The sequence below is a fragment of the Falco rusticolus genome, chromosome 12 (genome assembly GCF_015220075.1).
Source record: "Falco rusticolus isolate bFalRus1 chromosome 12, bFalRus1.pri, whole genome shotgun sequence".
Taxonomy (NCBI): domain Eukaryota; kingdom Metazoa; phylum Chordata; class Aves; order Falconiformes; family Falconidae; genus Falco; species Falco rusticolus.
Window position 1 is genome coordinate 22,520,110 of NC_051198.1, and position 16,547 is coordinate 22,536,656.

The 16,547-nt window shown below is 38.8% G+C and overlaps 1 protein-coding gene across 10 annotated transcripts in view; it reads left to right on the forward strand.

Moving 5' to 3' along the window:
• Positions 1 to 16,547, forward strand: part of RPS6KC1 (ribosomal protein S6 kinase C1) — a 91,227-nt gene that overhangs the window by 60,582 nt on the left and 14,098 nt on the right. For 9 of the 10 annotated variants that reach the window (XR_005106936.1, XR_005106937.1, XR_005106938.1 and 6 more), the window contains 3 exons: positions 483 to 615; positions 9,583 to 11,160; positions 11,432 to 11,521. Coding sequence is in view for 7 of the 10 variants with exons in the window: in XM_037405136.1 (XP_037261033.1) it covers positions 483 to 615; positions 9,583 to 11,160; positions 11,432 to 11,521 (1,801 nt within the window). In the remaining 3 variants the exon portion in view is untranslated. The remainder of the gene's footprint in view (positions 1 to 482; positions 616 to 9,582; positions 11,161 to 11,431; positions 11,522 to 16,547) is intronic. The other variant, XM_037405138.1, reaches the window with a different exon arrangement.

Here is a 16,547-nt window from a genome sequence, read left to right on the forward strand (position 1 = left end):
CATTACCTCTCAAGGAGACTAATCCTTTCCTTTCCTTTTTGTTGTTGCGGTTGTTGTCTTTAGTAAAATACAATGGAAATGTAAGGATTACCTGTAAGGCTAAGGCATTCTTTTGTCTTTAGAAGTTGAATTGAATTTTTTTTAATAGTGTCTTTTGGTCACACACAAAAATAAAATTTTAAAAAAAGGTCACAGGGAAATAACTGAGTGTCATCCTGATGACTTAGTTTGAGAGAGATTCTAATAAAAACATTGACCCATGTAATTGATTTTAATGGCAGCTTTGTGCCATCTTCTGTTCTCTGGAAATGCGCCAGATGCCATCAGCACAGCCTCGGGGGACCGAGGGGCATAGAGCAGCAGATGAGTGGTTTCTCTGAAGCCCAGAGTAACTCGGATAGATTAGTTTGGTTGATAAACACAGAGCACAGCAGGCTCCAAAGGCAACTGAGGGTACAACTGACCTTTTTGTTCTCTGTCAGGGTCTAAGGAAAAGTAGTGAGTACAGCAGGAGCAGAACGACCATCATACCCCGCTGTGTGCCCAACATGGTGTGTCTGCACAAGTACATCATCTCTGAGGAGTCTGTCTTTCTCGTGTTACAGCATGCAGAAGGTTTGTCTCTTGTTATAAGTATATTGTTGAAAAAAGTCAAAGGTTTAAGTTTTAATCAATGGTACATTTAATTGTCAAATTAATCTCTTATACATCTAATTAGAATACTTTTAGTGTGCCTAAGAGGAGTCATGTAAGACACTCCACTCCCATTCTCTGTCCCTCTTCCTTTTCCCACCTCGTTCCGTGGTGGATCTGATTCTTGCTTCAAATGGCCTCAAATCCTGATCGGCTACTTGTAGCAATATTAAAAGCTTCCAACTGTTTATTTTCTACAGGAGAGTGAGTGCTTTGACTGTAACAACTGTCTGCAGTTATTTACAGTCATCTCTCAGAGATAAAGTCTTTGGCTACTTTTATAAACTTTGGCTAGTAAATATTTTTAGCATCTTAAAATGACAAGTATTTACACAAGGATTTAATAACACTCTGCTAAAAAACATGAACATTTGCCTTTTTGTTAATATTGCATAGTTATTCTGATTTGGATTTTTAAGAAAATAGCTAGTGGCATCACACAGGAGTTCAAAGCAGAACCACAGAGTTTTGCCTTCAAACTGTTTATAAAATTCCTGTTAAATGCACAGGGAACAGGTGGCACAAAATAATTACATCTTGATTTTTTTTGTCTAACACCTGGATTTAAATATTCCCTAAATGTAATTACCCATATTTGTTTAGAATGAGTGCAGAATATAAATTTTGGGATAGCTAAAAGTTCTCTTTTTGTAAAATGTTAATAATTCAGTTGGAATGGATGATGTAAAGGAACTAAGCTAACTGATAGAAAAGATAATTTTATTAAATTGAATATTATTTCTTTTTTTCCTAATAACTTGGATTTTTGCTTTTTCGTGAGCAATTTGTCACGAGGCCAGTTAAAGTTAACTTCACAACACGAATGACTATTTCTGCTGTGTGTGACTTATTTTTGCCATGAGCAGTGGTGCATGAAGAAAAGCCTCACATTACAGTACTGCCTGATGGTGATCTCGAGGGTTTACAGTGCGGCTTTGTACAATGCTACTTTTCTTGAGGTGTGTGTAATTCAGCAGAATAACTTGGAGACTCATCACCTGAACTGTAGTTTCCACATAAGCTGGTACATTTTGTTTGGAGAAATAATATTTAAAAAAGAAAACCTAGAGCAAACTCCAAAGCAAGCAAAAAACCCACCCATGACCCTTGTCAGATACCACGTGCCCTTAAGACTAGCATAATCAAAGTATTAGAGACAGGATAAAATCATGCTATAAAAAGTGTTCCTAATATTTCTGCAAGCTCTGAAGACCTACAGTTTTGCTCTTCTCTTCGGGAAGAGTGTTCCTTGTCAAAACAGATGGAAAACTGGGTGAAGAAGTAGTGGAATTTGAGGGGAGTAGTGGTCAGATGGAGAAAAAAAAGATTTTAAGGAAGGCTTGATGGGACCAGTTGATAAAGATGATCTCCTGGAAGTGATAATTTTATTGTGAGAACAGTGAGAGAAATGGAGACATTGCACAGTCAGAGCTCTTTCATTTTAAGAACAGAAACCTCAGTTTAACATTTGTGGTGGATGGGGTGTTGTCTTTAAAAAGGAATGACTGTCTCCGGGTTGACATGGTCAGAAATCCAGTGAAATCGCTTGGCCTGAATGTCTTGCTCTTACAAACATCAGCTGTAACATGTTTGGAGTTCTGTGGGGGAAGGATTGTTAATTTGCTGAGTGCCTTCCAAATCAGGTTTGTGCAACACACAGCCTTGTGCAGCACCCCACACCGTTTGTTTGATATGCCGACAGTGAAGGTGGTGTTCGTTAAGTATCCTCATCTTGGCTGGCCAGGCAGCACATACGTACCAGGGGGCAGCCACAGCTCATGGTGCCTTTCTCCAAGCTGCGGGTCAAAGCCATGGGAGCAGGAGACGTGGCAGGGAGGTGGATTATTTTGAGGTGGAGCTGGGAGAGGTACGAGTACTTTCTACAGGGAGAGCTCTGAAGAGGAACAGGGGGTAGGGAGTGTGGGAAGGCCTGGGGAGCATTGCAGAGAGGATGGAGGACTGGCAGGCTGTTCTGGGGAGAAGGAGAGCTACAGGGTCCAGAAGGGATTTTGGTGTGCAAGGGCTGTTGTTGGTTATGCATGGTACGTGGGTTCACTTGACTTGGACACTTGTGAATAGAAGTTATAAACTGCATAGGGTTTTCCCTCATCTTCTGATAAAGCAGCAAGCAGTTTGGAAATGGATTCACCTCTCACCTCTATCCTTTTTTGCAAACCATTCAAAAATGATAATATGCTATAAGGACTTTTCCCTGATTGTTGGGGAATTAACGAGGTAGATCTCTTTATGGATTTCATCAAGGATGGTCTCCTGGTTTCATGAACTTACTGTCTGGGGAACAGGCAAAGGGAGAGGAAAAGGAGTGATATATTCTGTTCTAAAGAGGGGTAGCTGGGGTACAAGGTGAGGAGTAAATTGCCCAATAATGCATGTAAAACGTGTATTGCAGGTGTAGGACCTGATCCCAAATCCCTAATTGGGGCAGTAATTTTGTGTTGCTTCTAGAACTGCATGGCCTCTGCACCTCACCTTCTCCCAGGAGACCACTGCTGGTTCGGGAGAAAGGCCTCATTTTCTAGCTCTACATGAATAAAACATGAATAAAAGTAGGGCTAAAGTTATGTTGTACAATATGCGGGGACTAATCTTGCTCACCTCACTGATGATGGTCTTGATCACATCAGCCTTATGCACTCATCCTTTATATTACAAGGATAATAATATTGGGATTCCCTGTAGGTAAAGCTATCTCAAAATTTTGTCCATCTCAGACCAAATATAAATAGAGGAGGTGCTTCTAGTTAATTTTGGGAAAGGATAAAACATTCCTGGGACAGTACTTTTTGAGCGATAGATTCTGAAATTTTATTCCATGACTTTATGAATGCTTTTAACATTCATACTCCAAGTAGTTCAATTCCAATAGGACAGAAGATTCTGCCAGTCAAATTTATAAGTGATGGTGACTTACTCTGTTAGGTATGTTAGCCATACCATCAGGAAGTTCAAGGGTAAAATATTAATTTAAGTGGGCATTGGCTTGAATTATAGCAAATTTAGATAAAGTTTTATTGTTATGTACAGACATTATATATTTGCTAAGCAGCTTACTAGTTCCTGTTTGTAGTAAATTTTAACTGTGTGTAACTGTGCACTATTGGATTTCGTATGGAATTCTGCAAGCTTGACTGCAGACTCTTGCTCAAGATGAAGACTTTTTTTTTTTTTTCCTTCTTTTGGTAAATTATGATGCCATTGCATGCTTGAGAATTGGTGAGTGAGGTCTTGGGTTCTCTTACAGGCTTTTCTCATGGCCACGGAGGCTTCAAGGGTATCTTAGAAACACAAAAGTCCCTGAAGTTATCTTGTAGTGTTGTTGGAAAGCACTTGGCAAATTTTAGTGTGGTAGAGAGCCAATCTGATGTTAATAAGGCCTCGCTTCTTCTTGGCACTACTAACTCCAGAAATTTTAGAAACAGATGCTTCAAAAATAGGCTGGGGGGCTTCCATGGGACATCAAAGTTTAAGTGGCTGTTAGAAGCTGTCAAATCTCTTTTAAGCATAAACAAGCTGGATTTCCTATCAATCTGGAGAGCACTCAAGAAACTTCATGCTGAAGAGGCTTGCTGCTCACAGGAATTGATAGACAACAACACGGTAGCGTTCTGGCTTGCAGAGCTAGGGATTTGTTGTTAGGAAAGGAGATAGTACTAGCTGTAAATATTCGACAGCAATCGGAAAATGTAGGAAAGGTGATATGGTCCTTGGCAAGTGACTTTTTCAGGAGGCGGCTTTGAAATCATAGCTTTTGCTCAAAGTGCATTGGGAAGTGGGAGCTTTGCCTAAACTAGCAAACTTTGTAGCAGAGATTCACCAGCGGCAGTGGAAGCAGCCATGTATATAAGGCTCTGGTGTTTGTAACTACTGTCACATTAGAGATTAGGTTGGAGATTAGCTTCCAGTTCGTGTGTACGCTGCAAGCCCACTGGGGCTGCTGTTGGGATGCTGTGGAACGTATCATGGTAGTGCCTACATGCCTGGTTTCCTTCTGGCCAAGAAACTGTACAAGCATAATTTTACGCATTGTGTATTAACCTGGAGGACGGTGATTCCAGGAAAACCGAAAGGTGCTTCTTTTTCTAGCAAGGAAGAATATTAGTTTGCATGAGGTGCATGATTGGTACTCCTGGCCATAAATGAATTCTTGTGCAGTGATATAGAGAGCTGGGCCTGGTTTTGGAGAATAATTCAAGCAGATGTCTTTCAGTACAGTGTTTTTCTTCCCTATCTGATCACAGTGATTTGGAAGCCTGGATTGTTCACTTTGACTTTGTTTGGGATTTCCTAAATACTGTGGTTACTGTATTCTTAGCTGCATTCCAGTTTTGCAGGAATTGGAGCATATCATCCTTCAGAGGGAACTCAGGGGCCAAGCTAGCAAAAGTTTGATTTATTTTGGAATATGTCTCCTTAGTCAGCCAGTCTTGCCACGATATCAAGCTGACCTGGTAAGTGTCTGAGCACCAGGTGAAGAAGACTCCAACAGGTCATGAATTTTGCTTGTTGGCTAGAACAAAAACATGTTTAGGAGACTAAATTTGCTGATCTTTTAGGTTTCATTTCATCCTATGATATGTACTGTATAGCCTGTGTATCTTCTTTGATGTTCCTGTGTCAAGTGCCGTTAACAAAAACACGCAGAAATGTTTGAAAGAATGTAAAAATATTGTGGAACTAACAAGATTCCTAGTCAACTTCATCACTTGGTTAATTTGTGCTGCAATTTCCTGTTGATTATTTTGATCACTAACTTTTTAGATTGTGCTTCTAGAAGCAGAGGTATAACCTCCAGAGTGCTGGAAACGCAGTTAAGCAAGGCAATTCTAATAAGTAATTTTACATTGAATAAATGTAGAAGAATCTAGAGCTTGGTGATTTTCATGTCCTAATAAAACCAGAAAGAGCGAGCTAGACTGGTTGTAGAGTCAATTCATGGTAGAAGAAAATAATCTTAATAATTAGTTATGTTAATACTGTACTTCTGAAATTGTATTAAGCACTAATGAACTTTAGCTTAAAATGGTAGCTTTTATAGTTATTTAGTATGTTAGACTATTTGGCAATGACTGAAGCTTACTTGTTTGGATTGATTTCTGTAATTTTAGTTTTTATAGATTCCTGATACTATATTAGCATGGCTTGCTAATGGGTTTTCTTGATCTTACACAACACATGGGGAGAGGGGGAAAGATTATTAGTATGTCATTCATAAAGGCATAATTATATACCCAGATACAAATATCACTCTTGTTTGACCCTGGATTGGACATTTTCAGAAAGGAATAAAATTGTTGTTTTTCACTATAGAACACAATTATTGAATAGCATTTATTTATGTATTTCCACTTGACCAGGAGGCCAGTCTTGAAATATTTGTATGTAAACATATTTAGATATTTTTTTTTTTGCATTTACTTGCATTTAACTCTAAATTGGAGTTGCAGTAAGTAGTCATTTACACTGTGATTTCTAAATCCAAGTGATTATTAATGAGCAACTTCTTTATTAAAAAAGTATGGTAATACATTTGCAAATAGAAAATGAGTCATTGTTGCAGTTCTGTCTGTTTTCACAGGTGGACAGTGGTTAATTCCTGAATACTGTAAGGATAAAAAGATTTTTTTTTTTGTGACTTGCAAAGTCTAGGTTTGCCTAAAGTATTTGAAATTGAAATAGCCTGAACTTTTTGACTCTTCCAGTGATTTTTCTGTGGGGTTTTGAAGGATTGAGATCAACACATCTGTTTTCCTTCCTTAATCCTTCTTGGGTCTCCTTCTTTCTTAAGCTGCACTAAGACATTGAGCAGAGCCCAAAATCTAGTGGAGGCTGCATGAAATCTTGCATGAAGTGAGGCGGAGGGAGCAGAAGACAGGAGTTGTCCTGAGAGCAGCTTGACCTGTCTATAGGTGAAAAGCTAAGTTGTATGGGGATAGTTGTTGCAGTTCTCATACTGCCGGGCAGCACAGCTCCTTCTTACCTTAATGGAGGGGTACGAAACCTTTAGGTCAATGAGAGCTGTACAGGTGTCACATGTAAAAGCACACCTGATGTCCAGTAATGACACAGGAAGAAAAGGTGACAAAAGATCACAGAAATAAGGTTTTGAGTTTTCTGCATCCCTGGGTCAAAGCTCAACCTAGGCCTTCATTAGAAAGACCTTCTCTTACTACTTGCATCTGAGGAGGGACTGATGATCCTATTATTTGCATTAAAGTCATGCCTGGAAGATGAGGTGCTGTTGTGCCAGCCACTGGCCAAAGCTGCAAAAATGTAATGTGGGTCTTCATGGGTCATGTTCTGTGAACACCCTTTGAAACCTGAGATTTGTGTTTTCATAAGAAGTTTGTGAAGCACAAATAATGAACACCAGTAATATGAAGACGGAAATATTTAGCATTTACTTGTACTACTTAAAATAATGTAGGTGGGATTGGGAGCCTTTGTGTTTTATTAAATGCAGCAGGGGTGTGGTCGTCAAATGAGATTTTATTGTTTGGTATGAAACAACTCTGAATAATTCCATGCCTAGTTAATAAATTGGGCAAGGTTATTTTGGAAGTACCGTTTATTTAAAGTAATTTAATTCCATTTTTAAAGAAAAATAATTGTAAAAATATTGTTCCATTAGAATCTTGGGGTAAAATTAAACTTTTGTGCTGCTATCTTTATCACATATATTACAAATATGTATGTTCTCACTTGCTTTCTCATTCTCTTTTCTGTTGTTTTCTTTCCCTGCTGTTCCATAGCAAAAGCATGAATAAATATGAAAACGTAACATTAGAAAAAGAATTATTGGCGATTATGGGATGAACAAATTTTAGTTTTACCAAATCAGTTTAAAACCAGTAATTCTGAAATCCTGTGCAAGCTGTAGGGCTCAGAAGGCACAGCAGTGCCCTGCCTCTGCCTTTGCCCTGCTGCACAGCTGTGTAATGCATTGTATTTAAGGCAAGTGGCCTCATCATAACGAGTCTGCGTGGCCTCACTGCTTCTCATGGAGGCAAGGTCCCGTTGGTCAGGCACTGCTGGCAGGGCCAGGGCCCTTGGTCCCACCGATGCAGGGCAGCAGGTTGCTTGTGTTCAGGGAAGCTGAGCATCAATCGCGCCCGGGGGAGACAGCCTGCTTTGTTGGGCTGAGGGCTGCTGCTCTGCTGGGGTGACTGATGACCCATGTCTTGCTACTGTGGGATGGCACGCTTGTAGGTGTTTTGAATGCATCTGTGGGTAAGTATTTATAGTGCTTATGCAATACAGTGGTCAGCATAGCAGTTCTTGTTCCCTTCTGTACGTGCATTGCTTCCTTTTGCTCCTGCTCATTTACCTGCATCCTTTCTCATCACCTTCTAGAAAGTGGTAAGCGTCACTCTGTCTCACTAAGTCCATTTGTAGCTTATGGCAGAAACCACATGGATTAATAGATTTAAATTGTCTTTTTTACCATTGAACTCGGGCTGTTAGAATTCCCTCATAATATTTTTAATATACTTAGTTTCACCACAACCAATGAGATTTTTTTTTTCCCACTTCAAAAATAAGTCTTGTCTTAGCCAGGGGGATGGAGGGCAAGAAAACTCCACATTGTATTATTCAAATTCATTTTTAAAGTATCAAGCTTTTTCTGCCTTTGATAAGTTATTTTTGAAATACCTGGGAATGTATAAAACCTGTTCCTAGGCAATGAAAAATACTTTCTTCTTTTATTGTACTTTTAAAAGGAATTTTGCCTGATATGGAGTGTGTTTAAAAATAACTATTAAAGACTGTATTCTGGAAAAGTATAAAACTTCGTTTTATCAAACTAAGTTAGAAAAAAGAGAGAAAACAAAAAAAAACCCACCCCAGTCAAAACTCTGCAGATTCCCAGTGGGCTGGGTACTTATTTTTTTTCTTCTACAAAGATTTTGTTAGAAGTCCTGCATTTTCCAGAATTTCTGTACAATCTTTTAAATTGAAATGTCTTGACTTTGCATTTTTCCATAAATTATCAAAGGTGGCTTTCTAGCTTTAAGCCAAATTCTTTCGGATGTTCAAGAGAGGCAGTAACTTCTTGATTTGTTTTGTGCAAACGATGTTTTGTAATCTATAAGCTTTTTTAATATGTACAATATTTGGAAACATGAAGAGCCCTATTTTGTATTTTTTTTAAATTTAACTGTTACTTTTGGATCTGTAACTTGGAGCCTTTAGTATGAAGGAACTGGTTTGCAAGTGTAACTTAGAGTATTGACAAATCCTTGTGTAATGCAACAAAGTGTAACAAACTTTCTTGAGTTCTGAAGTTAAAGGGAGAATTAGATCCATATTTAACTAACAAAACCCACTTCAAAGAGAGAAATGAATCTTTAAAATATCCTGCTAATATGAGGTAATTCCCTTCCCCTTACCAAACTGGCTAATTTGTTTTTAGTCCGTCTCTCCTAATGCTGCTCATGAGCTTGGAGCTGTGATACAGAAGTATTCGGTACAGGCAGAACTGCTGATGGGCACTGAATAATTTGGTCTTCCCTAGGTGCTTTGTTTTTTTTTTTTCTTTCGAGGCAGTAGATAGACAGTAGTGACCACCATGCAACTTGAGACAGACTTTGAAATGAGACTTCACTGAAGTTCAGGAAAAAACCCAAAACAACTTAATCTCAGATGCAGCTCTTTTAACTATTTATGTTAATAATAGGAATCTGCTTGAAAAGCAAGCTGTGTTCCCTGTAATGTTTTCCTCCTGAGGCAGCGGATCCAACTTGCTCAGTGGGCATAAGTATATAGTGTATAGTGAATTGTGAGAATGAACGTGTTTTCCTGTTTTGTAATGAAACCAATTCTGTTTTGAGTGAAATTAAGAGATTTCTCCCCTCCCCTCTTTTCTTGCAGGAGGAAAACTGTGGTCTTATGTCAGTAAGTTCTTAAACAGAAGTCCTGAAGAGAGCTTTGAAATTCCTGAACCCAGAACATCCAGTTCAACTAAAATTTACCTGGAGCAGCCAACACCTAGTCCTAAAGAAATTGGTAGCAGCACTGATTCCAGAGAAAGCTATGGCGAGGGCACACTGAAGGTGGTCCCACTGAAGAGCAGCCTAACGCCGAGCTCCCAGGATGACAGCAGCAACCAGGAAGATGGCCAAGAGAGTTCAAAGTGGATGGACTCAGGATCCAGCTCAGAAGAAGAGTGCACTACTAGTTATTTAACATTATGCAATGAATATGGGCAAGAAAAAATTGATTCTGGCTCTCTAAATGAGGAATCGGTGGTTAAACTGGAGAGCGAAGGTCTAAATACCAAAGGGAGAAGCTGCTTACAGAAATGCAGTGTCATTGGCAGTGACAGCTTCACGTCTCAGATGGCATCTCAGGAACGAAAGGTTTTCATTGATGATGCTGAGTCAGAAATAGCTAGCCCTACTAGGATATTGGACTCATTAACTAAATCAAAGAACAGCCCCATGGAACTCTTCAGGATAGACAGCAAAGATAGCACTAGTGAGCTCCTGGGCCTTGATTTTGGAGAAAAATTATATAACCTGAAATCAGAGCCTTTGAAGCCATTGTTTTCTGACCCAGTTCATGACAGCAGCTTGGATGCCCTAGAGAGCAAAATGGGTGTGGGAGCTCATGACACCGTAAGCAGGGGTTCAAATGACTCTGTGCCAGTTATCTCCTTTAAGGATGCTGCTTTTGATGATGTAAATAGCATTGATGAAGGAAGGCCTGATCTCCTGATAAACTTACCCGGTATGTCTGATGAAACGGAAGAGGCAGCAGTGTCAAGGCCAACAAAGTTTACAAAAACTGATAGGGATATGTTGGAAGTAAAGTTGTTAGAAACACCTGATGTCTTACAATTAAATAATTCTGCAGAGCCATGCAAAGTGTTTGATCAAGAGCCAAATCATGTGGCATCAGAACTGGGTGAGCCTTCCTGCGAGGAAGCAAATGGACAAAGTGGTGTCACTCAGGGAGCTCTTGGGACCCTCTTTACGTCTGACCAAGAGGTAGGTAGTTCAGACGATGGGGCTCTGTTTCAAGGGCTTGGAGCCTGCTCCTTAAACGTGACAAGCAAAGAAGAAAGTTTATTTGTTTCCAGCCCGCTCTCAGGTGCTCAAGATGTTAGCTTGGATGGAGACACGTTAAGAAATGAAGCAGTATTCCTGTTTTCCGATCAAACTGAAGACTTTGGGAAAGAGGAAACGGACTCGGCTTTGTTACCAGCAGCTGAAAGTAAAAAGGCAGCACCAAAGAGGGAAGACAAAATAGCAGTAGCAGGGGAGAAGGAAATACATCAAATTTTTCAGGACCTCGACGAAAGATTAGCGATAACCTCCAGGTTTTATATCCCAGAGGATTGCATTCAAAGATGGGCAGCTGAAATGGTTGTAGCCCTTGATGCTTTACATAGAGAAGGAATTGTGTGCCGTGATTTGAACCCAAACAACATCTTATTGAATGATAGAGGTCAGGAACTTTTGCAAATGCATTTCTTTTTATTCGCTGTTGCTTCCAATTAACTGAGTAGGCGTTTTATCTTGTAATTAGTATCTTCATTTCCTGTCTAGAGCTTCATTATCAGTGCAGCAAATTCACCCCCAGTAATAGCTTCTAGTACTTAATGATGCCATTATTCTTAATGATACTGTTTTTAGCTACAAAAGGAGTAATTACAGTTCACTTCTGCAGAAAATGGAAGGGAAAAATGTTTTGATTTCTCCTGTCGTTTTGTTTTTAGGACACATTCAGCTAACGTATTTTAGCAGGTGGAGGGAGGTTGAAGATTCCTGTGACAACGATGCCATAGAGAGAATGTACTGTGCCCCAGGTTAGAGCAATCACCTACAATGTTTCACTTGGAAAGTAGATTAGCAGCTTTCATTTTCTCACGGAGCCTTTATAGCATAGAGCTCAACATCATGCAATATCTGAATTTTCTTTGCTTTTTCCTTTAAAAAGCTAGAGGGCCCATAACTGCTTTATTGTTGAACTGTGGTGGTGTTTGTTAGATCATTTCCATAAAGTGCAATTGTATTGAATGTCTTGTTTAAGCAAATTTAAGGAATGTTTTGCTTTCTTGCAGTTATTTGCTATGTGTGAGTACATCTTGATAACTGAAAAGAGCAAATAAGGGAAAGGGCAGACTGAAAAGATGACACCAAGAGCCTTAAAAATACAAAAATTTGTATGTGCAAAGAACATATAAAAAAGCAGTTTGAAAAGTACAACCCTAATAGGCTCAGAGATGCCTCTGACATTTGTGATGAGCTACAGTGGGCTTTGAAATAGTTTAGAGCGCTGTTTTCTTAGAACTGCTTTCATCAGTCCTGAGGGTGATAAAATCAATATCTCTTGGGTTTTTATAGCAAGGATGGAACTTGAAACTTTGCCGTCCTTTTCCTTTTTCCAATTTTTTTTTCTGTTAATACAGTGGTCAAATGGTGGTGACAGCCAAAAATCAAGTCTTTTTACTTATAACTTCATGTTTTAAAAATTTCATAGCTAGCTTAAACCCCCCTACTTTTAGAGTTGAAATGACTACTGGAAGACTATTCAGATTTTCAGTTTCTCTTTTTTATTCTGAGTTTGAAATGCCAACATACTCTTTCTGCTGAGCCTGCGGTCTGGCTAGGCATTGCAACTTGGCGTGCAGGTAGTCCTCAAGCTCACAGTTTGCAAATGTGCTTAGAAAAAATTAAAATAAAAGGTACCAGCAATGGGAGTTCTGTACTTAGTTTGGCATCAGGTGTTTATTCTGTGACTTAGTCCCGCAACTGTAATACAGTAAGGAACTTTCTGAATAAAGGTGGTAGGATCACAACAAAAAATTCAGCCTTTTGAGATAAATAGTAAATAAAATGTTTTCTATCCAGGTGCAAGTCAAAAGGGCAGGTATTACAGAAAAGAATTCTTTTTACCTATCAAACAAACTCAACACCTTCATTCTACCCTCACCCTGTGTTTATTCAGGAACAAGAAAATTGGGTAATCCCAGCAATTCTTGTGGTTCTTAAATAGAAATGCATTCTGGTTGCCAATGTGTGTGACGTCCCGCTAGAAAGAGGTGTTTTCCTGCCTCCCTAACCCAGCCTCAAAGCGCTTCCTAGTTGAGTAGCAGCAAAGATGGTGCTAGCAAAGAAAAGTGCAGCCTTTTCCCACCCTGTCATTGTTAATGAGCTGTGAAAGTCAAAGCTTAATTTTTCTATATTTCAATGAGGATCCAAAGAGAAGTGGGTTTTTTGGTTTTTTTTTTTTTTGTTTTTTTTTGTTTTTTTGCCCCCTAAGCCCCAGCCAGCCAACTCTTGTAGTGATTAAGTGTTTAGGAAGCAGTTGAAATAATATTTAGAAGTTCCCCAAGTGTAAGAGTGAAGTTTTCTGCACCATCATTACTTCCATCTCATAGCACAGGCGTGGTATCCATCCGGGCTATCCATCCGGGCTTTTCTTGGTGAAGTTGTCCTTTCCTCTCCACCCTCTCTGCCTTACCCCAGGCTGCAGTTTGTGTTGTGTGTCTGTAACTGGCAAGCTACAAGATGAAAATTCGCAAATGTGTATATTAGATGTATGTAAGATGGCTGAATTGATACTGCTCTATGATTCTTACCTTTCATATTTCTTGATCTCGGTGTTATCTCTGCAAAGTGTGCTCTTATTTTAGTATAGCTATTTCATGCTAATTTTTGCATAGGAGAGTAATAATTGGTATAACTTAGCAATACAAAATATATTTTGGACTCAAGTGCCATTCTATTCTAAGCAATGATTTAATACCTGTACGTTCAGTAATGGTGTTTATCTGAGTCCAAAGCAGCTTTCTTCAGGCTACTGCTGCTGGTAGATCTTGCTCTAGAACTTTTGATCAGGATTAAAAAAATAATCATATTAGTGGGCTTTCTTTAGACTCCCATGTTACAGGGGAAAACTCCCCCATGTCATTTGGATGATCATTTTTCATTCTAAGGAGTGCACCATGTCCCTGGAACCCATGTCTCCCCTGTATCATGATAGAATTGCTCCTCAAGCTCCTTCATGGGATAAGGATTTTGAAATTATACTTGTGCTTCGGTTCAGTACACTAAGAGAAATTGGCAAGTTCTTTCTTCTTTTTTTTTAATTATTTTTACGTTGCTTTTTAAAACGGATTGTAAATGTTGCTCACAGCTTGCTTTTTCCTGCTGAAATAAGGGCTGCAGTTTTGTAGAGGTCAAGAAGTGATCTTCACAAAATTTCATCAGGTCTTATGATTTCTTATCATAATGCATATGATTTCTTATCATAATGCAACACAGTGACTAAATAAAGTGACTCAAAGTGAGTCTCTTGTTTTGAATTTTCCTGATATTTCCAGTATTGTGTGCTGTGTTGCCCTACCTTTCGGTACTCAGCCTTCCCTCTCCCTTTCTCACTTAACTGAAGGACACAGTGAAACTTGCCTTGTAGAATTCTGTCTCCGTGATTTAGCTTGGTGTGTGTTTTCATCAGAGTTTGGGATAGAATAGGATTTGGGTGTGATAATGTCTTATGTTATGCTATTTCAACTTTTTGTTATTTAAATGCACTCATTAAAAGTATGCAAGAAAGAGGATGTCTATCAAACCACTGCTTTTTAGGATCTGGTGTTGGAGACTGAGGACAGATGATGAGTGTTGGGATGCAGTTCTTTTTCTGCATTGATTTTTGAGGAGCGAATTTGGGAGGCAGAAAAAGGAGAGGATGAATGTGAAATTTAAATAGATTGCAGGATATCTTCAATTTAAAATAGGTAGGAAGTTGTATTGCAGCATTATGTGAAAGGTGTAAAAAGGTATTTGGAACAATTTTATCTACTTAATTGAATGAGGTTTCAGGTGTTACTTTTTTACAGCACAAGTTAGAAAATGCTTAGCAGTGAAGTGCCTGAGGACATATTTAAATTTTAAATTGCTTTATTGGTTGCAGGAAAACATGAAGTCTAAATTCAACAGTTTATATATCAGAATCTAATTCCTGGAGGGGCTAGAGATAATAAAGTATTAATTTTGAAGCTTTTCAGACCCAGGGGAGAATAGGGGTCCAACTACGTGGAGCTTGCTTGCGGGATCTAGGGCTTGTATTTGAGGCTTTCGGTACCCCAGGTTGTAACCTTGTATTAAAGCAAAGCAAGGTAGTATTGGTACCGAAACAGCGATCAGATCCTTGCCATGGTGAATAGCAAGGACTTGCTCAGCTCTTGCTATCCTACAAAAAGAGAAGAGGCAACGTGACAGCATACGTACAGAGTTTATGCAGTGTATATATAAAATAATCGAACAAATGCAAACGTTATAAATGGAGAAGATTCAAAAAGATGAGGGAAGAGAGAGTTTAAAAATGTGTATACCATGCCCTGCGATCAATACAATTAATTTTGTATGGAATAGAAATTGTCGTTCTATATTATGCATGAATTGAACGCAGGGCTAAATGGGTTGCAGGGAGCGGCACTTCTCCACTCCTGCCGGCAGGTGGCATTGCACCATTAATGGATTTTGCGGTTGCACTTTCTGGCTCTGATTTGCCTAACTTCACATGAGAACTGGAGACGAAAGATGCGGTTTATTTGCAGTGATTTGCATATCAAGAATTGTACTCGCACGCTCAGAGTCATGGTGTGTTATAGTGCTGTTGAATCTGTTGGTAAAGCTGGATAACTCTACTGCTGCATAGTTCTACTCAATAAAAAAACAAAAAAAAGTTCATGCTGAACCAAGTCCTGCAACAACAAAGCTATCTGCAGATGCTTAAAAGTAGCGCCTGTGCTATACTTTGATTAACAGCCAAACTAAATCTTTGCTGTTCACCTATGATAAGTCAAATGTTGTTTCTGTAACCCACAAGGGAAATGATGGATTATAAATCATCCCCTATAAACTCAACACCACTTCAAGTAAAACTGTGGGGGTTTTGGCCAAGAATAACCTATTTGCTTTTAAAGAAGAAATTAAGCACTTGTAACTGAGAATTTCTGCTGTGTTAATACGGTTAAGGTGACTAATGTGAGGTTTATGTGGGGTTTTTTTCTTTAACTTTCCTCTTTATAGTAATCTTGTTTTCTGAATGTTTTGAAGTATGCTAAGCAGCTGATGTCTGAATACAAAGTTATTAGCAGATCAGATGAGAATGATTCACTTCTGTTTAAATAGCCCTTTGCCCTCCATGCCCCCTGAGAACTCTTATCACATATTTGTCCAAAAAACCCCACAAAAACTAACAAAAAATCCCTAGTTATCCACCTGCCTGTTGGCTGATAGTATCAGCAATGTATCTCTTTATCTCTTGGTTAATGTGCCTTGGTATTCTGAAGGGGGGAAAATTCCAGTAACAGATTCAATTTACACAGACAGAAACTTGAGCAAATGCCAGCCTAGCAGGGGGGCCATTATTCTGCTCTATAAATAAGTTTAAAAAAGAAACAAACACACACACAAACCTGTGAATCAACATGTTTTGGTCTAATTGAGGGAAAAGCAAGATAGATGAATTTTGAAATGCAAATGATCACCTTCTGTTACTTAAGTATTGGTTTTGCCAACTTTGTGATCTTAAATATAAAGAGATGTTACCTTTTAAATGGAGTAATAATTATATTCCATTCCTGATAGTCATGATTTTTAAAATGAAATTAGTAACTTCTTTAAAAAAAAAATCCTTCACAGTATGCTTAATACCTGTGAGAAAGACAAAATTGTCTACAGCCACAGCCTAGTGTCTTCAACTAAAACAGATTGAGGATTTACTCATAAAAAGAAATCTTTTAAGTACTTTTTCCATCTTAACGGGTGAAGTGTTGTGTTGTAGAAGCAGCTTGCTGGTCTAACATATTACGTAAATATGAT